Genomic DNA, 23,996 nt, shown 5'->3' on the forward strand with positions numbered 1-23,996 from the left:
TGCCTGGTTCGGCCTGCCCTGGAGGGAGCTCTGAGCCCCCTGGCTTTCCAGCCCTCATGGAATTCCCGTGTAGTCAGTCAGTTACTTAGTAGCCCATTGTGACCATTGCTCCAGGTTCCAGCCCTGGCCGTCTCCTGCAGTCCCACAGTGCAGGACCCCTCTAGGGCCATAGCATACACCTCAGCTAGGACCCTCACAGGCTTGTGTGTGGGGGGCACAGCATGGAGCACACAGCCTGCACTGAGAGATGACAAGTCCAACACGTGGTAAGCTGCGAAGCCCAGCGCTATGACTCAGTGAGAGGGACTATTTAGAGATCCCAAGGCCAGGCGAGACCATTGTGATCATCTAGTCTGACCTCCTGCATAGCACAGCCCAGAGCCCTGCCCCACAATCATCCTTCGGGCAGAGTTGTTAGACAAACAGCCAGTCGGGAGTTAACAATTGCTAGGGAAGGGGAATCCACCACCACCCTGGTAAGTTGTTCCAGTGGCTAGTTTCCCTCACTGTCATTTTTGTCTTATTTCCGATCTGAATTCATCTGACTTCAGCTTCCAGCCATTGGATCGGGTCAGACCTTTCTCTGTGGGACAGAAGGGCCCATTATTCAGTATTTGTTCCCCATGTAGATACTGATAGACTGGGATCAACTCACCCCACAACTCCCTCTTTAAGTTAAATAGATGGAGCTCCTCAAGTCTGTTCCGACAAGGCGGGTTTCTAGTCCTTCAGTCATTTTCCTGGCTCTTCTCTGACCCCTCCCCAATTTACCAACATCCTTCTTGAACAGTAGGCACCAGAACTGGGCACAGGGTTGCACCAGTGCTGAATACGGAGGGAAAACCACCTCGCTGCTCCTGCTCGAGATCCCAGGATTACATAGGTCTTTTGGCCACCATGTCACACTGAGAGCTCATGTCTGTCTGGTTAGCCATCACGACTCCCAATCTTTGTCAGAGTTGCTAGTTCCCACTGTAGACATTCGGGCTCCGACTAGAGCCCAAGCTCTGGAACTCTGCTGGGGAGGTCCCAGAGCCGGGCTTCAGCCTGAGCCCGAAAGTCTATCCATCCATTTTTAGCCCTGCAACCCAAGCCCTGCGAGCTTGAGTCAGCTGACCTGGGCCAGCTGTGGCCATGCCGCAGGGCTTTTATTCCAGTGTAGACGTACCCTTCATGTAGGCCCAGGGTTCACACTCAGGCTCTTGCCTACACCGCCTTCCATCTCCTCACAAGTCACACTAACCCAGGGTCCCAGAAACCCAGGGAGGTGGAGGGTCTAAGCCTGAGTCAAGCTGGGACCTACATTCAAGCCCTGTTGCTTTGCAGTGGAGACACAGCCCCACTGGACTTGTGCCCTGGGAGTTGGCCAAAAGTGTCCCGCAGTCCAACTTCCTTTGTCCTGTGGCCAGTCAGGTTTGGTGCCCGGTCTCATTCTCTCACACTACACCTCAAACTGAGGGCTAGAACAGCCGCATTTTGGGAGGGTGCAAGGAAGCCTGGTGTTTGGACTTGGGCTCACATAATGCAGTGTAGACGCTGGAGCCCCAGGCTGGGACCCAGGGTTCAACAATTCCTGACCTGGGCTTACAAAGGAGTGTAGATGTTCAAACCCAGGGTCTGCTAACCCCGGGCTTACGCTGCAGCGTAGAGAGCCCCTTAGGGCTTGTCTCCCTGGGACTCTGTTCCAGACTAAAGGAGACTGTATCCCAATGCCTGCTCTGCTCCCAAAGGCCTGCTTCTGCTTTCCTGGGTGCTTGTTTCTGAGGCAGTTCAGTAGGGCTTGAAGAGCTTGTTCTAAGCCCTAGACACTGCGCCTGGATGGGAGTGGTGGGACCTCGCTGCTGGTGCAATGAACGTTCCTGACCCCTGTGCTCATCCCCAGTGAATGTGTGTGCCCCCCTCTCCCCACACCCCAGGCACAAGCTCTAATGGGCTGGTGAGTCTGGAATGAGAACTGAAGGACTCCGAAGGAGTTCCCACATTCTGCCTCGGGTCACTGCCCTCCGCTGTGCTCTACGGCTGCTACCACAAACATACCCAGCTCAGTGTTCGGGAAGAAAGCCTAGTATTTTACCCAATGCCACGGCTGTTCACTAACCTCCCGTTCCATTATGGCCCAGCCTTCCTGGTCCACAGCAAGTGACAGGAGACGCCACATGCCCCTCCCTCACCTCCCATGCCACTGACACCCCACCATCCGTTTCCAGAGCACCAGCAGCAGTGCTGCTACTGTACAAAGCTCCCAACACCATGAGAAGTGGCACTGATGCAGCAAAAAGAGTCACACAACTGGCGCAGGGAAAAGCTTCATCACTTCTGAGAGGGGCCAACATACTAGAGAATCTTTCCATTAATAGGATCTGCACAAAAATAGCCTGCTGGTAATGGGACTAGACAGCTTGGGGCGGGGAGAAGCAGTCTGAGCAGACACAAACCTTGTGCAAAAGGCAGGAAGCGTCGTCATGCACGGATGGCACTTTGCACCTGCCGAGTGTTGGGCATGCAGTTATTGAGCCTCACTACACTCTGGTGAAAGAGGCCCACAGGCGGACAGACAAGGGACCTGCCCCAAGCCAGGCAGAAAGCCCTGGCTCCCATTCCTGTGCACTGACTGTACGACCTGCCTTGGCTGGCAGGCCAACAGCCATGCCAGTGGTGATGGGGACGAAGGGCAAATGCAGAATCATTTCCCAGGGGAGTGCTGGAGCCTCACACAGGCAGGGCACCATGCCTGGCTATCCGGACTTGGAGCTGTCTGGAGCCGATGGAGACAGGTTCATTTTCAGACATGCTGTGCATTGCAGAACATGGCCCGGGAGAGGTTACGAGGCTCCTAGTGTGCTGGGATAGGCTCTGTTCCCCAGGTGTGCTCTCCTTCTTGCGGGTCTCTTCTGAAAAGGCGCTCTAGGGATGGGGGGAGCTCCTGGTCGGCGTTCGGAAGCATAGTTAGTAAGCTGGCTTGTGTGCGTGTGGTGGAGTCGATCAGCAATGCTGGCCATGTTTCTCCATTCCTCCTGCTGCTCTCGGCAGTACAGCTGGGTCTTCCCACGTGACCCCAAAGATTTCTAACAGGCCTGCCGTGCCAGATGTGCTCACAGAACTGATTAACACCTGAGCGAGTGCACACGGCGTCCTGAGACGGCACTGAAGGAATATTAACAGCTGCACCCTGTAGAGAGAGCTGCTCTCGCCATGCTGAGTTAGGCGGGCTCTGGGGGGGCCTCAGGAATCGGTACCAGGACAGGGGTAGGCCACTGGTTCACCACTAGGCCAGGCGAGGGGCAACTGCTTCATTTCTCCACCACAGGCATCTCTGCCTCGCCCCGGAGGCTGCCCAGCCGAAGCGCTAGTCATGACTGGCCTGCTGGGCCAGCACCAAAGAGAGAGGAAAATCAGGGCTTGCTTGAGACGCGAGCTGGACTGCAGATTGTGAGGGTTCGCTCCATTCTGCACAGGCGCCGAGCGCTGTGATAACACGTTGGCAAACAGTAAGAGGTGAATGGCCCTGTATACCGGAGTCAGGCCTTTCTTCTCAGGAGCCCAGCAAATCCCAGAAGCTCCGACGCCAGGCTGCAAAGCAGCTCTCCTGCACTTTGTCCCCATACCCACATTGCCTGGGAGTGCTTACAGTAACATCCGTTTCTGAGCTGGAAACTCAAACATCCCTACCGGAGCCGGCCGAGATATCGGAAACACTCCCTCAGGATCTGGGCGGGTGCTGAGAGCAATTCAACCGCAAGAGAGACACGATGAAATTCTCCCTTCAGCTGGCTGGAGAGCAGGTCTGCAGAACTGCTTGTGGCTCCACGCACCAGAGCACTAGTGTGGAAGAGGCTGCAGCAGCCCCAGGCAGTCTGGTGGGGAAAGCCCTTTCCTTCACCCACTGCCTATAGAGCACTTTCCCCTGAGCTCTCACAGCTCATGACAGTGGGGGTCGGTACCCCTCCATGTCACACATGGGTAAACTGAGGCACAGAGTGAGGCAGTGGCTTGAGATTTACTGTGCATGTCAGGGAGTTTGGCCCAGCCCTCACCCAGGGGAGGGAACTGGAACTTTCTTGGAAGCGAGTCACAGTCCTGGTGGGAGGGGCTCACCGGGCCCACCCTCTGACCAGTCAGCTCTTCTCTCTACCCGGTCCTTGATCCGGGGACATGGGGGAGCAGTGCTGTAGCTGGCGTTAGCAGGTTGTAGGCCACTGTTCCATTTCATGGGAACTTTCATTAAACCACAAACTCGATCTGAAGCCCCTTCCCGGGGGGCTGCCGGAAGCCTCCTGCTGGGGTCACTGGTTGGCTTCAGGAAGGATAGCAAAGTCCCAGGCCCCTGGCAGGGCCAGCCTGAGTTGTCCAGAAGGGAAGACTCTGCCCATCAGCATCCCAGTGCTCCTTTGGCCTGTCCCATCACACATCCCGCTGCTGCCAGGTGGCACCTGAGCTTGCCCCACGTCCTATCCCAGGTGCTTTGCAAGCCCCCGAACGCTGTCAGGAAGGGAGAAGCCACCCAGCAACTGGGTAACTTTCTGTTTGTGTCTCAAGCGCTCGCTCAGCGACAGAGAGAAACAAGGAGCAGAGTTGGCAGAGGCAGAGCCGTCCCGCCCCCCACAGCCATTGCCAAGTAAGTAGGTAGACTGGCTTCGTAGAGCCTATTTCTGCCGCCCGCCTCGATTCCTGCGCGATCCTTGTAGCAACGGCCCTGTGATCTGGGTTCTTCTCTTGGGGCCCAGCACTGGGGTGTTTGAGCCCCTCGATGGCGTCTGGGGGGCCGCAGACGAGCACAAAAGAAATGTTTTGTTTCAGTTGAGCTCAGCCCGCTCTCCATGCGGGGGGTTTCAGGTGGGCCAATGCAGCACTTTGCTGAGTGCAGGAGCCTGTGGGAAGCAGAGGGTAGATGGGAAGGCTGACAGGATGGCACCTGGAGTGATGACCTTACTTAACTTCCAGAGTTGCAGCGGTTTTGCTGAATCTCTCCCCGTGCAGCCCCACCTCCTCCCTCCCACACAGCCTCCGAAGAGAGGATCTGACAGTACAATCCCTGCCGGGGAAGCCATTCTGCCGTTACAAACAGTGGATGGCAACATTGCTAATGGAATTAGGCTAATTACAGAGAGGACAGCGTCTGTTTAGACACATTCTCTGGTAATCAGCACTGCCTGGAAAGAAAGCATCAGAGAAGAACCCGCTGCGTGGAGCATGCTGGGGGCTCTCCATGCGCGTACTGGAGAGTGTGGGGCCCCTCACTTCCCTCCGGTAACCGACACCCCTCTCCTGAACAGTGATTGCTGTAGCCACTGCTCTGTGCCCAGCTCACCCCTGCCAGCCCAGCGCTGACTGGCACAGGCCTCCCGGGTAGTGCGGGCTAAGTAGGGAAGGGCAGAGACAGACTTGGGCTGCCAGTCAGACAAGGTGGCTCTCTGCTTTAACACGCTGGGTTTGTCTCTCCAGCAGCATGTAACTCCCTTGTGCATCCCCTGAACTCTTCATTTCTGCAGTTTGACAGGGTGGTTTATGTCTGAGCCAGCAGCCGAGCTGATTTCATTACCGTCCCACTGCTGCCGCCGCCCGTGGGGGACAGGGAAACGGCTCATCTCTCCATTGTTTAGACTGGCATCAGGCTGGCTTGACGGGCGATTCCGCTGAACCGATGCTGCTCCCCAGACTAGCCACCTCAGGAGAATGGCCTGGAGAAGTAAAACGCCATGTTGGGTGCTACCGAATGAATCCTAATGCACGGCTTTGCTTCCCTTGCACGGCAGGTGTGAGAAGTGCTACCTTTGTAAGGCCCTGGTGCCGCTGGCGGAGTATCCGAGGCACGTAGATGGCTGCCTGCAGACTGCGCGGGACGCTCAGGGAAACCGGAGGCTGCGCAGTGCCAAGGTAAGGGTGGAGTCCGGCCTCATTCCAAGGCCCAAATGGGTTTGTTCTGCAGCAGTGTTGCTGCTTGGCCTCCAGCGTGTGTGAGCGGTTGGGTGGCCATGGCTCTGCCCACGGGGGACCTGCAGCTACGGTCACCTATTCCCTTGTTACAACATCACCAGCAGGCTCCGAGTGCGGGGAGGGGGGAAGGGCTGAGCCTGTCTTGCTGCATCCCAGTCCTGCCAGTTCCTGGGCTGAGCACAGGTGGAATTGCTGAGAGGGAGGCGGGCATAGGGCAAGGGGAGAGAACTGTGAAAGGGAGTCCGGGCCCCCAGCCAAGTAACCACTGCTCATAGAACGCCCTTTGGGAGCAAGGGGGGTGGCGGCAGCGTATGGAGGGTGAGGGTGGGGGGATTATGGCATACAGGGGTGAGGGCGATGGCATGTGGGGGTTGACGGGCAGTGAGAGAGTACGGTGGGCAGGGGGTGTGGGTGGGGGGGGCAGTGGCGGATGGGGGGCAATGGCGGCAGGCGGAGAAGCAGTGGTGGGTGCGGGGCAGCGGTGGCCAGGGGAATAAGGGTTGAGGGGCAGCACCATGCGGGGTGGTGGTGGCGTAGAGGTGGGTGAGGGCGAGGGGGCGGTTATGTGGGGGGGGTGAGGGCATGCGGAGGTGCAGTGCCGTGCATGCGGTGGGGGTGGCGTACGGGGGGTGAGGGCATGCGGAGGTGCAGTGCTGTGCGGTGGGTGGTGGCGTACAGGGGGGTGAGGGCATGCGGAGGTGCAGTGCCGTGCGGTGGGTGGTGGCGTACAGGGGGGTGAGGGCATGCGGAGGTGCAGTGCTGTGCGTGCGGTGGGTGGTGGCGTATGGGGGCTGAGGGCATGCGGAGGTGCAGTGCCGTGCGGTGGGTGGTGGTGTACAGGGGGGGTGAGGGCATGCAGAGGTGCAGTGCCGTGCGGTGGGTGGTGGCGTACGGGGGGTGAGGGCATGCGGAGGTGCAGTGCCGTGCGGTGGGTGGCGGCGTACAGGGGGTGAGGGCATGCGGAGATGCAGTGCTGTGCGTGCGGTGGGTGGTGGCGTACGGGGGCGTGAGGGCATGCGGAGGTGCAGTGCCGTGCGGTGGGTGGTGGCATACGGGGGCGTGAGGGCATGCGGAGGTGCAGTGCCGTGCGGTGGGTGGTGGCGTACGGGGGCGTGAGGGCATGCGGAGGTGCAGTGCCGTGCGGTGGGTAGTGGCGTACAGGGGGGTGAGAGCATGCGGAGGTGCAGTGCCATGCGGTGGGTAGTGGCGTACAGGGGGGTGAGAGCATGCGGAGGTGCAGTGCCATGCGGTGGGTGGTGGCTGTCACGGAGTCACCAGGCGATGCTCTGGAACTGCTCCCCACCAAGCCAGTCAGGACTTTGGGGAGCCTCCTCTCCCTTGGAGCAGACTTGTTCAGGGCAAGAAGCTCCCACGGCTTCACCTCCTGGGTCTCTCCTTGGAGCATTCAGCATCCTCTGCCCCTCCGTGCGCTTCCCACAGCGAGTCCACCCCAGCGGGGTCCTGGGGAAGCCACCGGGTTCTGCACCCCCACTTTGCAGTCAGACGTGACTCTCAGCCAGCCAGTAAAACAGAGGTTTATTCGATGACAGGAACAGGGTCTAAAACAGAGCTTGTAGATACAGCGAACTGGACCCCTTGGCTGGGTCCATTCTGGAGGGGCAGTGAGCCAGACCCCCAGGTCTGCCCTCCACCCTCGACCCCAGCCAGCTCCAGACTAACAACCCCCCCCAGCCCCTCCTCTCTGCTCAGCCCCTTTCCTGGGCCAGGAGGTCACCTGATCCCTTTGTCTCCAACACCTTCAGCTGGCACCTTTGCAGGGGAGGGGCCCAGGCCATCAGTTGCTAGGAGACAGAGTGTCAGGCATTTAGGTGCACTGGCCCTTTGCTCTGCCAGATACTTAAGAACTGCCATGGGGACACTGAGGCACCAACACAGTACTCAGAGAAAACATTAAGAACTTTCCCAGTTCATCACAGTGGCATACAGGAGGTGAGGGGGCGGTTATGTGGGGGGAGGCTGAGGGCATGCGGAGGTGCAGTGCCGTGCGGTGGGTGGTGGCATACGGGGGGTGAGGGCATGCGGAGGTTCAGTGCCATGCGGTGGGTAGTGGCATACAGGGGGGTGAGGGCATGTGGAGGTGCAGTGCCGTGCGTTCGGTGGTGGTGTACAGGGAGTGAAGGCGAGACGGGCGGTGACAAGAGGATGAGGGCGTATGGGGGGCAACGGCTGGTGGTGGTATACAGGGGGTGAGGGGGTGGTGGTGTGGGGGGGTGAGGGCATGCAGTGGGGTGAGGGCATGCGGAGGTGTAGTGATATGCCGTGCAGTGGGCGGTGGCATACAGGGGCTGGGGGAGAGGGGTGTTGCAGCCAGGTCAGGCCACCTGCTATAGTCCCTGGGAGAGGCTGGGCAGGGCAGACTGGGTCTGGAGGGGGGCCCTCCCTGGCAGCCCCGTGACGGCTCTGTGTTCTCCGTTGTCCCAGGACGCCGGGAGGAGCGATGGCAGACTCCTCAGCATGCTGGAGATGTCTGAGTGCAAGTCTGCAGGTGGGGACACCACATTTCCGAAGCGCACGCAGTGTGGGACCCGGGCTGTTCGACACAGCACTCCCTGCCCCTGGGCAGTCACCCAGTATGAGCTGGCTCCGACCTCCCCCAGGAGCAGGCTCTTGGCAAGCCGTGGGGGAAAGGCCAGGGCCTGTATCTCCTCCCCATACGCTCCGGGAGCCCCACTGATCTCAGGGCCAGTGCTCCTGCCGGGGGGCTGCAGCTCAGCACCATGACCAGCGCAGGCGGGGCAGAGGGACACCGACGCAAGGTGCTTATGGGAGCCCTGAGCCCCTTGGTAACAGGCCCCTCAGCCTGCCCCAGTGGGCTGTGGCTGATTTCACCTGCAGCGCAGGCTCTGTTGGGGCCCAGCAGGATCCCCTGCCCCATAGCACCCGAGCTGGCAGCTGGAGGTGCGGGCGGGCTGCCTAGCCAGCCTCGGGTCTGTGGGGTGCAGTGGCCAGCTCACCCCTAAGCAGATGGAGCGCTGGGGGTGGAGAAGCCTCCCCAGCCCTGCTGCTGCTGTGGAGTGGGGGCTCCATGCTTCTGGCTTGTCCCCATGTTGGGCTCTGGGCCAGGTCCCTAGGTGTGCTAGTGAGCGCTGGGCTCGGAGAGTTGGGCCCGCTGGAACCTGGCGTCGCTGCTCCGTGCGAGGGACAGCCAGGCCCGGCCCGGCCCGGGTTGGGAGTGAGATTCACTGGGTGTGTGAAATGCCCCTGCCCCCGCTTCCTGGCCAAAAGGGGCCACACTCTCCAAAGCGCCCGGGAAGCAGGCTGCTCCTGCTAGTGGGTCCCCGGCCCTGCCTGCAGCTCAGCAGTGCTGCTGGCTCCGAGACAGAGCTGCTGCGTCGTGCAAGGCTCCGCTGTGTTCTCATTGCAGATGCTGATGTGGGGCCCATGCTGGCAGCAGGAGGAGACCCAAGGTCAGCTGGTGCTTTTGTGAACTGCAGGTTTCCTTCTCCCTGCTCACCCTGCCCCGCCCCGCCCTGCCGTGCCCCAGCAGTGCGATGTGCCTGGCTGTCCTGGGCAGCGGGGCCCAGCACCGGCTGCAACCGTGCCATGTGGCCGTGTACCATTGGTGCAGAGCATGTGGAATGAGCTGGGCCTTGAGCTCCCCTCGCGCGGCTCCGCTCGGCCTGGCCAGGAGGCAGTGCCCTGCTTCCACCATCCCCTTGTGAGCCTCAGGACAGGCCGAGCGCCCCCAGCCTTTGCCTTTGGCTCAGCCTCAATGCCAGCTTCCCCCTTCCTTCCCTAGCCCTGGGCCGTTCCTTCCTGGATGCTGCTGCGGTAGCCAGGGCCTTTGCTTCTCTCCCTTGAGTGATCCTCACCTCCTGCTGTCAGCAGCTGAGCCGGGGCTCCGGGCCCCCCACAGCTGGCCAGGCTTGGTGCTGCCTGAGGACAAACTGGCTGGAGGCTGTGACCAGCTGACCTGTTCGGAGGCTTTGCTGCGGAGCCACTGCTCCCTGGCTCCTTTGAGGGCAGGGTGGCCCAGCCAGCACAGTGGGGTTGGGGAAGGGGTTTAGCAGGCAGATCCTGCAAGGCAGAGGGGCGACTCTCCACTTGGGGAAGGGCAGGTGGTGGCTGGTTCGGAGGGTGCGGAGAGCTTGGTTTGGGGTTGTCCTGGGCTGCTAGACTAGAGGATTGCCCGGTCCACTCCTGCGGCTCATCCCCGGCCCTTCAGCTAACTCCCAGGCCAGCTGTGCAGGGCGCATCGGGCAGTTTCTCCCTCCCGGCTGCTGACCGGAGCAATGCCAGCGAATGTTTGGGCCTGGAAAGGAGGGGGGGCAGAGCAGATTGCAGCGTGAATGGGAGCCTTGTCGGCTGGGCCTAGACGCTGCTCAGCGGTGGTGGCTTCTTGCCTGGACTGGCATTTCTCTCACATTCTCTCCTCGTTTCCGTCAGGCACACCCTGTCGGGAGCTGAGCAGGAAGCTGGGTGCAGCCTGGCCCGGGAGAACCCGCTTCCACACATGGCTTTCAGTGACTTGCCCAGTCCAGCCTTGGTGTCCGCTCCCGAAGCCGCAGGCTACCCGGGGGGCTTCCAGCAGCAGAACAAGGGCAGCCGGAGGAGGAGGAGGAAATTCTGAGGCGTGAGCGATGGAAAAGGGATCTCGGGAGACCCACAGTGAAGGGGCAGCAGGGGCTATGGCCTTGTCCAGCCAGAGCCCCTGCCCACGGCCAGGCAGCGTGGTGTACTCGTGTGCCACGACTGGGAGCCGTGGGCGAGAGACTCGCTGTGGCGCGTTCGCCAGCTACACATATATTTATGGATGTTTTTATGAAATGGCAGCGACCTGGTGGAGCATTCTGCGTCTTTCTTTGGGGCCGGGGGGCGGAGGAGGAACAGCAGCAGGGGATGCCCCAGCGACTAGAAATCTTGGTGCCCAGTGCTGTCCCTGGCCTGCCCCAAAGGCCGTGTCCTGCAGGGCTGCTGCGTACGCTGGCCGAGTGTGGAGCTTGGCTCCTCAAGGGCACCAGTGTGAGGCCAGCGGAGGATCCCAGCAATTGCTTTTGGGTTCTCCTGGAAGCAGGAGTGTTTTCAAAGCAGGGTTGGGGGCCGGGGCGATGGGCGTTAGCTGTGCACCCAGTTGCTTGTTACGTGAGGCTCTGGTGCCCTTTGCTCCACTCCTGCTTCAGAGCCCCGTGCACTTGCTGGAGGCCTGGCAGGCTCCATGGGGACTGCTGGGAGCTGAGAGAGCCCCGCACGCCCAGGAAATGCCAGAGCTTCAGAAATGCGGGTGTGTGATGTGGAGGGGCCCTGCCCTCCCGAATCCTATGGCACCTGCTCCAGCTGGGCCAGGCCTCCTGCAGTGCAGCAGCCTGGGCAGGGGCAGTAAGCCAGGCACCTGCTGCCCTGAGAGCAGAGCTGGGGGCTGGCCAGGACCCAGGCGTGGCCCCAAGAGTGGCTGCTGGCTGGGAATCAGGTGTGTGCTGAGAACTCTGCTGGTTTCCTGGCACGGCGGCCGGCAGGCACAGCAGCTGGCGGGTGCAGACTGGCACGGTAGCCGGCAGGCACACCACTGCTCCCCTCCTCACATTCACCAGAGTCTGCTGAGCTCAGAGGTGGGGGCTAGGGCAGCAGCTTATTGACCCAGCCCCCATACCTTGCATGAGGCCCAGCCACGCTCAGGAAGTGACACAGGAAGGTGTGGCCCATGCTGGGCAGGGGGCAGGAGCAGCCTGGCTGCATGACCAGTGGTTGAGGGAGGGGGAGAAATTTGGGGCCCTCTGCAGGGGATAATCCAACTGAAGTGAGCAAGGTTTGTCCTGTCTGAAAGCTGGAGCTGGGGTTTGCCCTGCCTGGCCAGCCCGAGGGACACTGCCCACGTGCCAGGGTGGGTGCTGTGCCCGAGCTCTCTGCTCTGCCCCAGGCTGGCTGCCCTGCCTTGCCCTCCCTGCAGAGCCCATGCAGGCAGCCAAGCCCAGCCCTGCACCCGGTCGGCTGGGTTGAGCATGTTGCTTGGGCCCGGTGCTGGGAAGCAGCCAGTCGCCTGGTGCCCTTGAAAGATGCTACCTTCTGCCTCTGCTGTTGGTTTTCCCCCACCCCCCGCCATGCCCACATCTCCACCCCCAGCCTCTCCCCGGACTGTGGGGAAGCCACTGCTGTGTCTTGCCTGCTCTGGAGCCGCACAAGGCCTATGCCCTGGGGCAGAAGGGTTCTCGGCCTCGCCCCTGCCTCAGTGAGAGCAGAGCCTGTGCCCTGCTCCAGGTGCTGCCTGACGCCATCAGCCTGGGCAGGGAGCTTGAGCTCCAGGCTCCATTGCAAAGTGAAGGGAGGGGGCTGGCTGCACCCAGCCAACACACCCATCCCTGCCCGGCTGCCCCTCATGGCAGGGGAGCAAACGCCAGACCAGTGACAGCTGCTGGGAAACACAGCTGGGAGCCTGGGCAAAGCTGGTACTTTCTTCCCCCTGCCCAAGTGACTGCAGCCAGCACAGGGGCTGGGGAAAGTCCCCCCTCCGGCAGGCGCTCGGCTCAGTGCCAGCTGTGCTGGGGCATGGAGCAGAACATGGTCCACATGAGTCTGTCGCCACGCTGGCTTCTGCCCCAGGACAGCTGCTGCCCCTCGCCCGGGCTCTCGTGTTCCTTGCAAGAGCCACAGCAAATGGCACAGCTGGCTCCAGGCAGTGCGCATGTGTTAGCAAGGGCCCAGTTTCAGCCTGGGGCCATGCCAGAGCGCCCCCCCCCAACCCCACCACCCAGGGCTCTTTCTAAGGGCTCCCCACCCACGGCAGCCCAGCCCAGCCCCCCACTGTTGCTGGCGCAGGGGAGGGGTTCTCTGTCCCTGCCCAGTGCCCCCTGGTCCTGTCAGCACCAGCAGGAATTCTGGGAAGGGAGTGAAGCCACATCTAGACCCACATCGTGGCAGTACCCGGGAGCAGGCTGGGGGAGGATGGAGCATGTGGGACCCAGAGGCAGCTGGTGTGCTCGCCCCTGGCACTGATCCCACAGCTCTGATGTCCCAGTCCTAGCACGAGGTCTCTCCCTGCCTCCCCAGGCGGGGGGGGGGGCCTGGCAGCAGGGCCAGTGCAAAGATATTTTGTGCCCCCGTCCCCACCCCCCAGAGCATAAATTAACATGCAAAATCATATTTAATGCAATATGAATGTTGCAAGCTTAAAATATACAAAGACCATGAAATTAATAACAAGGTTTCAGAAAAAAATGATTAATCTAATTTTAAATTACTTTTTAGTGCAAAGGAAAAAATCTGTTTTGTTTTTCCTGATGGGGTGCTGGGATACTGAACAGGACATGATAGTTCCCAGTCCTACCAATCTTATAAACAAGAAGTGAAATAATGAATTGCTTGGAGTGACGCAAAATCCCACCTGTGAGTAAGTGACCATCTCACAAGGGGAGATTTACTAGTCATTTGTCTTGACTTTTGTTTCAGTTACCGATTTCATTCATGTACTTTTTCCCTGGGGGGGAGGGCAGCATCCAGGGAAATAAACAGTCAAGAACTAACAGAAAAAACATAAAACAAACCGGGGCAAAGAGCCTTTGAGCTGAGGACCTGGGTATTGTACGACTCACCAAGACTGCGAGGTTACCCAGTCAGTTACTTTGGCTCCTCAGAAGCACTTCACCCTCCGTGGGGGCCTTAGAACAGTGCGATTTCTCCACCCGCTGACGAAGTGGGAGTGGTCTTAATCTTCCTTCTGAATACTGAGGAGTGGGGCTCAGTTCTGGCCGACTCTCTGTCTCCTGGCAACTAATGGCCAGGCCCTTCCCCCTGCCAGGGGCTGCTAAAGGTGGGGGAGACAGAGAGATCAGGTGACCTCCTGGCCCGGGAAAGAGACAGGCCAGAAAGGGGCTGGAGGGGGTTTCCGTTTGGGAGCTGGCTGGGGACGGCAAGTGCTTAACTTAAAGCTCAACCGTGCCGTGATGGACGGCGAGGACAGGAAATTGACTCTTCTGTCTAAAATAAAGCAGGCACTCAAGCTGTCACGGAGTCACCGGGCGATGCTCTGGAACTGCTCCCCACCAGGCCAGTCAGGACTTTGGGGAGCCTCCTCTCCCTTGGAGCAGACTTGTTCAGGGCAAGAAGCTCACACGTCTTCACCTCCTGGGTCTGACCTTGGAGCATTCAGCATCCTCTGCCCCTCCGTGCGCTTCCCACAGCGAGTCCACCCCAGCGGGGTCCTGGGGAAGCCACAGGGTCCTGCACCCCCACTTTGCAGTCAGACGTGACTCTTAGCCAGCCAGTAAAACAGAGGTTTATTCAATGATAGGAACAGGGTCTAAAACAGAGCTTGTAGGTACAGCAAACCGGACCCCTCGGCCGGGTCCATTCTGGGGGGCAGTGAACCAGACCCCCCAGGTCTGCACTTCACTCCTCATCCCCAGCAAGCTCCAGACTAAACCCCCTCCAGACCCTCCTCTCTCCTCAGCCCCTTTCCCGGGCTTGAGGTCACCTGATCCCTTTGTCTCCAACACCTTCAGCTGGCACCTTTGCAGGGGAGGGGCCCAGGCCATCAGTTGCCAGGAGACAGAGTGTCAGGCATTTAGGTGCACTGGCCCTTTGCTTTGTAGCAATCACACACCCTTATTCCACCACCTAGATACTTAAGAACTGCATAGGGGACACTGAGGCACCAACACAGTATTCAGAGAAAACATTAAGAACATTCCCAGTTCGTCACACGAGCGTTTGCAGGATCAGGGCTTTAGTGGCTCGTCTGTATATTGAGAATTAAACAGCAGATCAGGAGCACCCCAGGGGACAGCCAGTGCCAGGGTGATGGAGGTTGCAGAGCACCCGAGGAAGCCAGGCTGGGGAGCCAGACATGCCACCAGCACCCCCCACACCTGTGAAGTCCGACCTGGGCTCTTGGAGCTCAGCCAGCCCCCTCTGGCTCTGTGGGGCAGGAACCCCACCCCCCAAAGCATCTTTCCATCTTCCAATGCCAAAGGCCCGGCCCCGCTTCCCCCCAGCTCCCTGCCGAAATCCAGCCCCGGCCCCCAACACTGCACGCTCGGACTCCTGGTGCACGAGCAAGCGCCCCACCCTGACCTAGTCTGGGCACGAACTGAGAAGCCCCCAGCAGGATAAGCCACCTCTAGTCTCTCGAGTCCAGCCCACCTGGCAACGTGGGAAGGAACCTGCTGTCTTCGCCCCCTGGCCCACACGCTATGCGCCAAGCAGAGCGGAAGCAGCAGCGGGCAGGGGTGAGAGGTGAGCGGCAGCTGCTTTTTGGCACCCCTAAATCTTGGTGCCCTAGGCGGCCGCCTAGTTTGCCTAGTGGTTACACCGGCCCTGGCTGGTGGCATTGCTCCCTGGTGCCTGGGCAATGAAAAGGGGGCAGGTTATAGCGTGTTAAGCCCAGGGGGAAGTCTCCCTGCCCGCCTCAGCTGCTGCAATTGACTTTGGAGCAGGGGCAGCCTCAGGCCCACTCCCCATTCCCTCTGTGCATCTCAGCTGGCCGGGGAGGAGAGCTCAGCCTCGTGGTCTCGTCCATCCTCTGCTGTGACCAGAAGCAGATTAGGGGCTTGTGGAGCCCTGGGGAAGAGCAAGTGGGGGTCCCAACCCACCCCAATTGCCTGGGGCCCATGGGCACAGGCTAATCTGCCACTGGCTGTGATGGCCGCCAGAGGCCAGTGATACTAGTGGGGACATGTTGGGAGATGAACGACCCTGTAGAGCAGACTCATGAATCTCTCTCTAAGAGCCACTAGACAGGGCAGAGCCCCACCTGCAGCAGGTGTGTGGGTTACACAGGCAGGCACCTGCGATTAACCTGGGTTGGGCAGGTTCCTGCAGCAGAGAGGGGCCCTGTGCATGGCCCCGGGCCCTGGGCTGCTGCAGTCTTTCCTGAGCATGGGAGCTGGGAGGAGAACCCAGGCATCCAGACGCCCAGCCCTGTGCTCCGGGTGGTGCATGTGCAGGGGTGAGGGGCTGGGCATGGCTGTCTCTGGTGGATTCAGGGAGCCCAGGTCTGTTCTCAGGGTGATGTCCCTAGGTCCAGGAAGCGAAATGTGTGGCTGGGAGGGCAGGGTCCCCGCTTTGCACTGGAGTCTGCACAGATTGGCAGGCAGATGAGAGGGCGGAGTACGTGCAGTAAGGGAATACGTGTAGAAAAGCTTTATAAGTTGTCAAATGCTGCTTTCACTTTTGGTTTTCTGCCACAGCTGGGAGAGTGTGTGGAGTGAGCACACGCAGCAGTGCCAGGAGCACCCCGCAGCCCCCAGCACCCAACCCAGCCCCGGTAAGTCAGGGCTGGGCACCAAGCAAGGTGGCAGGACTGGTGATTGTCACCTGGGCAGGCTGCAGTCGTGGGGGCGGGGAGGACGGGGGTACTGGGCTCTGGCATTGGCTTGGTCAGGGGGTTGCTTTCACGTCTGACCCTCATGGTGCCAGCCGTTGCTCTGGCATATGGGGAGGTGCCAGCTCAGAGATGAATTCATGCGGGACCCCTCCCACAAGCCCGGGCTGAGGAGCTGTCAGCCCATGTGGCAGGCCAGTGAGCAGTGCCAGGTTTCTCGCCGGCGGAGCCAGGATGCTCCGAGCCTGTACAGCCAGCTCAGCACCCACTGATTTCCCCGTCGGCTCCTCTACCAAGGGGCGACCTGGGGAACCTGGACCAGGCAGCCCAGTTGCTCCCTGAACCTCGGGTGGCAGCACCTGCTGGGACCCTGGCATGTGACTATGGTCAGGTCCTAAAGCCCGGTGCCCTGGGGTCACGCCCTGCTCCCCCGCCGAGCCGCCCGCTGCTCCAACTGCTAGTTGTGAGGGGGAGGGCTCATTAATGTGGCTGCCTAATTAAAGGCACAAATAATCGCTGAGCTAATTAAAACATTGGGCTCAAATCTACAAGTGCTAATTGGAACTGAAGGTAAATGCAAATTGGCCTGGAAATAGTCTGTCCCGGCTCGGCAGGGGGGCAGCCCCACACTCTTGTCTCCTCCCTCGCAGTCTGAGACACCCCACCAAGGAGCCACGGCTCTCCTGCCGCCTTCACCCCAGGGCAGAAACATCTGCCAGGACCAGCCCAGCAGCACCAGGCCTCTGCCGGGGCACTCAGAGAGCGGTGCCAGGACTGGGTGCTCGGCCTACCTGCGGGCACCTGGTCTTGTCAGTGTCCCTGGCCCCACTGCCCCCACCCACTGCTTGGGGACAGCCCTGGCTGGAGCAGCTGGGCTGGACACGAAAGCAATTTCCCCAAGGATCCCAACTTGGCCCAGGGAGCCCCTCCAGCCCTGAGCGCTGCAAGGGGGGACACAGGCTCCTGGGCTCCAGCCAGCTGGAGAGAAATGCAGGGTGCCAGTGGGGCATGGCACATCCTGGCCCCAGGAAACGTCTCCTCTCTGGGTGCTTAGTGTGGTGGGATCCCGGGGCCCGTCTGCAACTCGCCCTGGCAGAGCCGGTTCCAAGGAGAGTCTGGAGCCTTTCCTGGCACAATGAGGCTGTTCTCTAGGGGTCCCAGTAATTTCCCACTGCCCCCGCCCAGCAGCAGGGTGACAGCCTGGGAGGGGGCACCAGTGGGGCCGTAGGTCAGGGGCCGGGTGCATTGGCAGAGCAGGAGGAGGACTGGCTGGGGGGCAGGTCAGAGGCCTTGGCAGAGCAGAAGGTACAAAGCTGGCACAGTGGCCCTAGAGTTTCCTGGTGAGTGTCCCAGTGAGGGGCAGCCCCAGAGGCTGGGCCCAGCCGCAGGCTCTGTGCGCGCAGGGGCAGCAACGCTCCAGGGGCTTCCAGTGCCTGGGACACAACCCACTTCCTGGGGCTGAGCCGGGCGTCTGGCCTCCCGTGCCACCTCTGCCAGTTCAGTCAGTGTTGGGAGGGGTCCAAGCAGCTCAGGGTAGAGACCTGCTCTTACCCCCCCTCCCCGCCCCACGGCGCCAGAGAGCCCAGCCTGGCCAAGCAGTAGGTTTGGCTCTGGTGGGGGGGGAGGGAGGCTGTTCCCAGCCCCGGCCCATGAAAGGCAGCGTCATGGGGTCAAGCCCTGCCTCGGGGCACCCGGGGCAGCCCCATGCCGCCTGGTGGGGCACAGAGAACTGGGTCTGGGGCAGCCCTATGCTGCCCGGTGAGGCACAGAGAGCCGGGGTGGGGCACAGAGAACTGGGTCTGGGGCAGCCCTATGCTGCCCGGTGAGGCACAGAGAGCCGGGGTGGGGCACAGAGAACTGGGTCTGGGGCAGCCCCATGCTGCCCGGTGGGGCACAGAGAACTGGGTCTGGGGCAGCCCTATGCTGCCCGGTGAGGCACAGAGAGCCAGGGTGGGGCACAGAGAACTGGATCTGGGGCAGCCCTATGCTGCCCGGTGAGGCACAGAGAGCCGGGGTGGGGCACAGAGAACTGGGTCTGGGGCAGCCCCATGCTGCCCGGTGAGGCACAGAGAGCCGGGGTGGGGCACAGAGAACTGGGTCTGGGGCACAGAGAGCTGGGTCTGGGGCAGCCCTATGCTGCCCGGTGAGGCACAGAGAGCCGGGGTGAGGCACAGAGAACTGGGTCTGGGGCAGCCCCATGCTGCCTGGTGAGGCACAGAGAGCCGGGGTGGGGCACAGAGAACTGGGTCTGGGGCAGCCCTATGCTGCCCGGTGAGGCACAGAGAGCAAGGGTGGGGCACAGAGAGCTGGGTCTGGGGCAGCCCTATGCTGCCCGGTGAGGCACAGAGAGCCGGGATGGGGCACAGAGAACTGGGTCTGGGGCAGCCCCATGCTGCCCGGTGAGGCACAGAGAGCCGGGGTGGGGCACAGAAAACTGGGTCTGGGGCAGCCCCATGCTGCCCGGTGAGGCACAGAGAGCCGGGGTGAGGCACAGAGAGCTGGGTCTGGGGCAGCCCTATGCTGCCCGGTGAGGCACAGAGAGCCGGGGTGGGGCACAGAGAACTGGGTCTGGGGCAGCCCTGTGCTGCCCGGTGAGGCACAGAGAGCAAGGGTGGGGCACAGAGAACTGGGTCTGGGGCAGCCCCATGCTGCCCGGTGAGGCACAGAGAGCTGGGGTGGGGCACAGAGAGCTGGGTCTGGGGCAGCCCTATGCTGCCCGGTGAGGCACAGAGAGCCAGGGTGGGGCACAGAGAACTGGGTCTGGGGCAGCCCCATGCTGCCCGGTGAGGCACAGAGAGCCGGGGTGGGGCACAGAGAGCTGGGTCTGGGGCAGCCCCATGCTGCCCGGTGAGGCACAGAGAGCCGGGGTGGGGCACAGAGAACTGGGTCTGGGGCAGCCCTGTGCTGCCCGGTGAGGCACAGAGAGCAAGGGTGGGGCACAGAGAACTGGGTCTGGGGCAGCCCCATGCTGCCCGGTGAGGCACAGAGAGCCGGGGTGGGGCACAGAGAGCTGGGTCTGGGGCAGCCCTATGCTGCCCGGTGAGGCACAGAGAGCCAGGGTGGGGCACAGAGAACTGGGTCTGGGGCAGCCCCATGCTGCCCGGTGAGGCACAGAGAGCCGGGGTGGGGCACAGAGAGCTGGGTCTGGGGCAGCCCCATGCTGCCCGGTGAGGCACAGAGAGCCGGGGTGGGGTAGCCCCACACTGCCTGGCAGGGCACAGCTGCTGGTGCCTCCCTCCAGCAAGGAGCTAGAGACCCCCAGCTGCAAGGATCCTCAGCCTGTGAACCGACTCCCAGGCTGCCCCCGCTTGCTCTGCCTGGCCATGCAGTCCTGCAGCCCCCCAGGGCTGTGGCAGCGGGAGGGCTGGGGCTGGGGGGACCTCAGCCCTGGGCCGCGTGGCAGAACCAGGAGGGGAGGGCTCTGGTGACTGCAGTCAGGGCAGGTCTCTCCCCAGTGCCCAGTGCCCAGTGCCCAGTGCTCTGGACTGTCAGAGCTTTGCCCTGCTGGCGCGTGCTGGGCTCTGGATCAGGCTGGGCGCCCTGCAGGGACCCTGGGGAGGGGGGATGGCAGCTGCTTTCAGGGACGGGGAGGGAGTGCAAGGTGGGTGGTGGCCAGGCGAGGACTGAGCCCTGGCTGCCCTCAGGTTGGGGCTGAAATCAGGGTGAGGGGAGGGGAAGGGGCAGGCAAAGGGGGGGAAGGGGCAGGGCAGGGGGGAAAGGGGCCGGGGGGGGACCAGCACAGTGAGGCAAGGGGCAGTTACACAAGCATAAACTGACTAGCAGTTTCCTGTTCCTTGCCAGCTGACCCTGTTCCCAGAAAGGGCTGAGCCTGACCCTAGGCAGCGTGGGGGCGGGGAGGAGGAAGCTGTGGAGTGAAGCTAGTGCCAGCCCCACAGCCAAGCCTTGGGGTACAGCGGCAGTGCCGTGGCAGGGGAGCTGGTCTCCCAGCATTGGGCACTGCCAGTAGCCAGCAGCTGGCACTGTTCACGCATTGGCAGGGCCAGTTCCAGTGGGTGTCCCGGGGGCAGCACTGGCGGGGGTGCTGTGCCCAGGCTGGGAGTGGGGCCATCGCTTGGTGCAGGGGGGCGCGGCATCATCACGCCTTAGCTCCCCAGGCCAGGCTATCGCTTTGGGGCAGCCAGGCCATGACAGCATCAGGCAGTGTTCAGGGCTTTGCTGCGGCTTGCCATGCTCAGAGATTGGCCCCAGCTCCAGGCTGAGTTCCAGGGCAGTGCCAGGGGCAAGTTGTCCTGAAGGCCTCAGTTCCCCAGGCCCATGGCATTTCCTGTCACTTAGCCTGAGGCCTTCCTCAGTGGGACTTGGGGGGCTGCCGAGGCAAAGCTCTGGCCGGGGTGTCCATGCAGTGGGCATTCCTCGGCCGGCTGTTGGTGCCCAGGAGGGCGCACAGCGTCACGGGCTGCATTTCTGTGGGTGGCTCTGTGACGGCCGGGCAGTGTGCGCCTGTGTCACGGCCTCCCAGGGCTCAGGCTCTCAGCTCCATAGGGCCCTTGGGAGGAAATCCCTTCAGAGCGACAGCCCTTCTCGGGGGTCCGCTCTCTCTTCTACCTCCCAGGCCTGCACCTCTCTGAGTCTCTAGCATGCCTGGCTCTGCTGTGGGCCCCCACAGGGAGTCCCCTTGCTCTGGGCCCCCGGGGCCTCCACACCCAGAGGGAATAATGCCCCCGCCCCCGATCTCCAGCCTGAAGTGACTCTCAGCCAGGATAAAACAGGAGGTTTTTGAACGTCTGAACCCAGCCCAGGCCATTCTCAGGGACCCTGGGCCTGGCCAGTCTCAGCACCATCCATCTGGGCCTGTCCCACACCCCGGGTGGCTCAGGCTGCCTTTTGTCCCCAGTCCAGCAGCAGCCCCCTCCTTCCAGACGATCATCCTATATCACCTTCCCCACCAGCCCCTCCTCCGTCCTTTGTCTTCCGTCCCAGGCAAACAGGTCACCTGGGCCCTCCTTCTGCCCTCCTTTGTTCCCACTAGCTGGCCCCAACTGCTCCCTCCTGTGATGAACTAGGAATGGTCTTAATGTTTTCTCTGTATCCGAGGGGGAGCCGTGTTAGTCTGAATCTGTAAAAGCAGCAAAGAATCCTGTGGCACCTTATAGACTAACAGACGTTTTGGAGCATGAGCTTTCATGGGTGAATACCCACTTCTTTGGTGCCTCAGTGTCCCCATGGCAGTTCTTAAGTATCTGGCAGAGAAAAGGGCCAGTGCACCTAAATGCCTGGCACTCTGTCTCCTAGCAACTGATGGCCTGGGCCCCTCCTCTGCAAAGGTGCCAGCTGAAGGTGTTGGAGACAAAGGGATCAGGTGACCTCCTGGCCCAGGAAAGGAGCCGAGCAGAGAGGAGGGGCTGGAGGGGTTGTTAGTCTGGAGCTGGCTGAGGGCAGACGTGGGGGTCTGGCTCACTGACTCCCAGAATGGACCCGGCTGAGGGGTCCGGTTCTCTGTACCTACAAGCTCTGTTTTAGACCCTGTTCCTGTCATCGAATAAACCTCTGTGTTACTGGCTGGCTGAGAGTCACGTCTGACTGCAAAGTGGGGGTGCAGGACCCTGTGGCTTCCCCAGGACCCCGCTGGGGTGGACTCGCTGTGGGAAGCGCACGGAGGGGCAGAGGATGCTGAATGCTCCAAGGAGAGACCCAGGAGGTGAAGCCGTGTGAGCTTCTTGCCCTGAAGACAGTCTGCTCCAAGGGAGAGGAGGCTCCCCAAAATCCTGCCTGGCTTTGTGGGGAGCTGTTCTGGAGCATCACCCGGTGACTCCGTGACAACTGGTGGCAGCGGTGGGATGTACTGCACCCCGTGAATGGCGCTGCTTGCAGTAAGTGACTGGGGAGCAGTAAAACGAAGGAGGGATAATGAGGACCAGGCTTGCTGAAGGCTCAGAGAGGGACGGTTTCAGGGGGCAGTTAACCTCTGGGAGTGTGTGACCAGCGAGAAGGACTGTTGGAGTAACAGGGTCCCCCTGAGAACTGCAGCGAGCAGTCTCGGGGTGGGGGAGCTTGCCGCTCGACCCTGGGAGAGAGAAGGATTTTTGCAGTAGCAGGGTTCCCCTGGGGATTGCAGGAGCAGTCCCAGGGGCGGAGGAGTCTGCAGCTCGACCCTGGCAAAGAGGTGGTGATCACAAGAAGGGCTGGCACACCAGGGCTTCTTCCTGGAAACCATGGGGGAGCCAAGAGCACACAGGCCTGTGAGTCCAGAGCCACTTGGGAACGGTGAAGTGATGGCCTATCACCATCTCCTTGAGAAGGACATTGTGATCCTGTGCACGAAGAGAGGGTTACGTATGGGGACGTTAATCGTGCAGTTGGAGGAGGAGGACCGCTCTGAGGAGCAGATTCCTGACCCAGATGGGGCTACAAGAGGGTCTGGGAGCACCTGGAGCATCAGCCAGGCATCCCCGGGAGTCTGGTCCCCAACCAGACGAGGGTCTTCATGATTGGGTTCCCCATCAGGGGATCGGAGACAGATGGGATGGGAGCAGAGCCCGAGAGAGCGAGAGGACCGTGAGAGAGAGCAAGAGCCCGAGGAAAAGCTGCAGGAGAAGCAGCAGCAGCGTGGATTGGTGATGGTGGAGCAGAGAGACATAGGGGGCTGCCCAGGTGTCAGTGGGGAGACACGCCTGGGGTGGCGAGACCCTGGGACAGAGAGAACTGTGGTGGTGCAGCCCCAGATGCTGAGGGACTGTGGGACCTGGGTGAAGGTCCCCGGGGTGAAGCCCCTCGCCCTGTCTATGACCTGGATCCCTGTGCAGACCCAGGAGGGGTTGGGATGGCTGGTCGTTGGGGTTCTCCAGGATATCAGCTGGGAGGTCCTGTTGGGGGGTGACTGTCTCCCCTCGGGACAGGATCCAGGCCCCGCTCCTGTAACGGCCGAGGGTTTGAATTCAAATCCAGGGAACCAATTGGCTAGGATGGAAATGGTCAGTGAAAATGCAAATGACCTGGCTGGCAGGGGAGAGGGGCTGCTGGGCTCAGGATACCTGCCTACCTGTAACCAGCCCCCTGGGGCTGAGTGGGAGGGAGAGATGCTCCCTGCCCCCCTGCACACCAGAGATGGGGCTCACGCTGGCTCTGATGCTGTGACCAGAGCAGAGAGCTCGCTGCCTGGCCCCACTGGGACAGCAAGGGCAGGGCTGAGCACGGGGGGAGCTGAGACCCCAGCTGAGTGGGGGGACACCCAGGCAGGGCAGATCAGCTGCCAACCAGGTTTGCCTGGTCCAGACGTGCTGCTGGGAAGTGATTCCACAGCAGGGAGGGAGCTACCAGGGACAGGGCTCAGGGGGGCTGTGACCCCAGGCCCAGCCAGCGAGAGGGAGCAGGTCCCACTCCCTGCCCCAGCCGCTGAATCCCAGACTGAGCTGCAGAGGGATCCCTCCTTGGAGAAGCTGAGAGAACTTGCTGGCCACAGGGCTGCAAACCCCTTGGGGAAGGCTGCAGGGACAGAGTCCTGCAGGATAAGGGATTCCTGTACCGGGAATGGGCTCCCCAAGAGGAAGTAGAACTGGGGGGAATCGGGAGGCAGCTGGTGGTGCCCCAGGAATCCACAGGGTTCTTCCCATTCGAGCCGCTGTATGGGAGGAGAGTGAGGGGACCCCTTAACCTGAGAGGACAGGTTTGGGAGGAGAAGGGGGAAGACCCTTGGGGGATCTCTTCCCTGAGGTGGGAGCCAATCTCCCCATCAGATGTTCCCCGTTCAGAGTCACTGGGAAAGCAACCCTGCTTATCCCCAAGGTAGACAGGATGATCCGGTTTTGTGGGGGCTAAAAGAAGCTTAAAG

At 61.4% G+C, this 23,996-nt stretch overlaps 2 protein-coding genes across 11 annotated transcripts in view; both read left to right on the top strand.

Annotated features, from left to right (window-relative positions):
• UIMC1 (ubiquitin interaction motif containing 1) overlaps window positions 1–10,736 on the top strand; it is a 69,228-nt gene extending 58,492 nt beyond the window's left edge. For 6 of the 9 annotated variants that reach the window (XR_004001720.1, XR_004001715.1, XR_004001717.1 and 3 more), the window contains 5 exons: window positions 4,537–4,615; window positions 5,754–5,874; window positions 8,377–8,711; window positions 9,320–9,362; window positions 10,342–10,381. Coding sequence is in view for 1 of the 9 variants with exons in the window: in XM_030573710.1 (XP_030429570.1) it covers window positions 4,537–4,615; window positions 5,754–5,874; window positions 8,377–8,440; window positions 9,320–9,362; window positions 10,342–10,525 (491 nt within the window). In the remaining 8 variants the exon portion in view is untranslated. Of the gene's footprint in view, window positions 1–4,536; window positions 4,616–5,753; window positions 5,875–8,376; window positions 8,712–9,319; window positions 9,363–10,341 lie in introns of those variants that run through there. The other 3 variants (XR_004001719.1, XM_030573710.1, XR_004001722.1) reach the window with 3 other exon arrangements.
• A 5,331-nt stretch (window positions 10,737–16,067) lies between these two features.
• Window positions 16,068–23,996, top strand: part of HK3 (hexokinase 3) — a 28,507-nt gene continuing 20,578 nt past the window's right edge. Inside the window, exon 1 of one of the 2 annotated variants that reach the window (XM_030573707.1) lies at window positions 16,068–16,150. The gene's annotated coding sequence lies outside the window, so the exon portion shown is untranslated. The remainder of the gene's footprint in view (window positions 16,151–23,996) is intronic. The other variant, XM_030573708.1, reaches the window with a different exon arrangement.

The sequence above is a fragment of the Gopherus evgoodei genome, chromosome 8 (assembly GCF_007399415.2).
Source record: "Gopherus evgoodei ecotype Sinaloan lineage chromosome 8, rGopEvg1_v1.p, whole genome shotgun sequence".
In the NCBI taxonomy this organism is placed as follows: domain Eukaryota; kingdom Metazoa; phylum Chordata; order Testudines; family Testudinidae; genus Gopherus; species Gopherus evgoodei.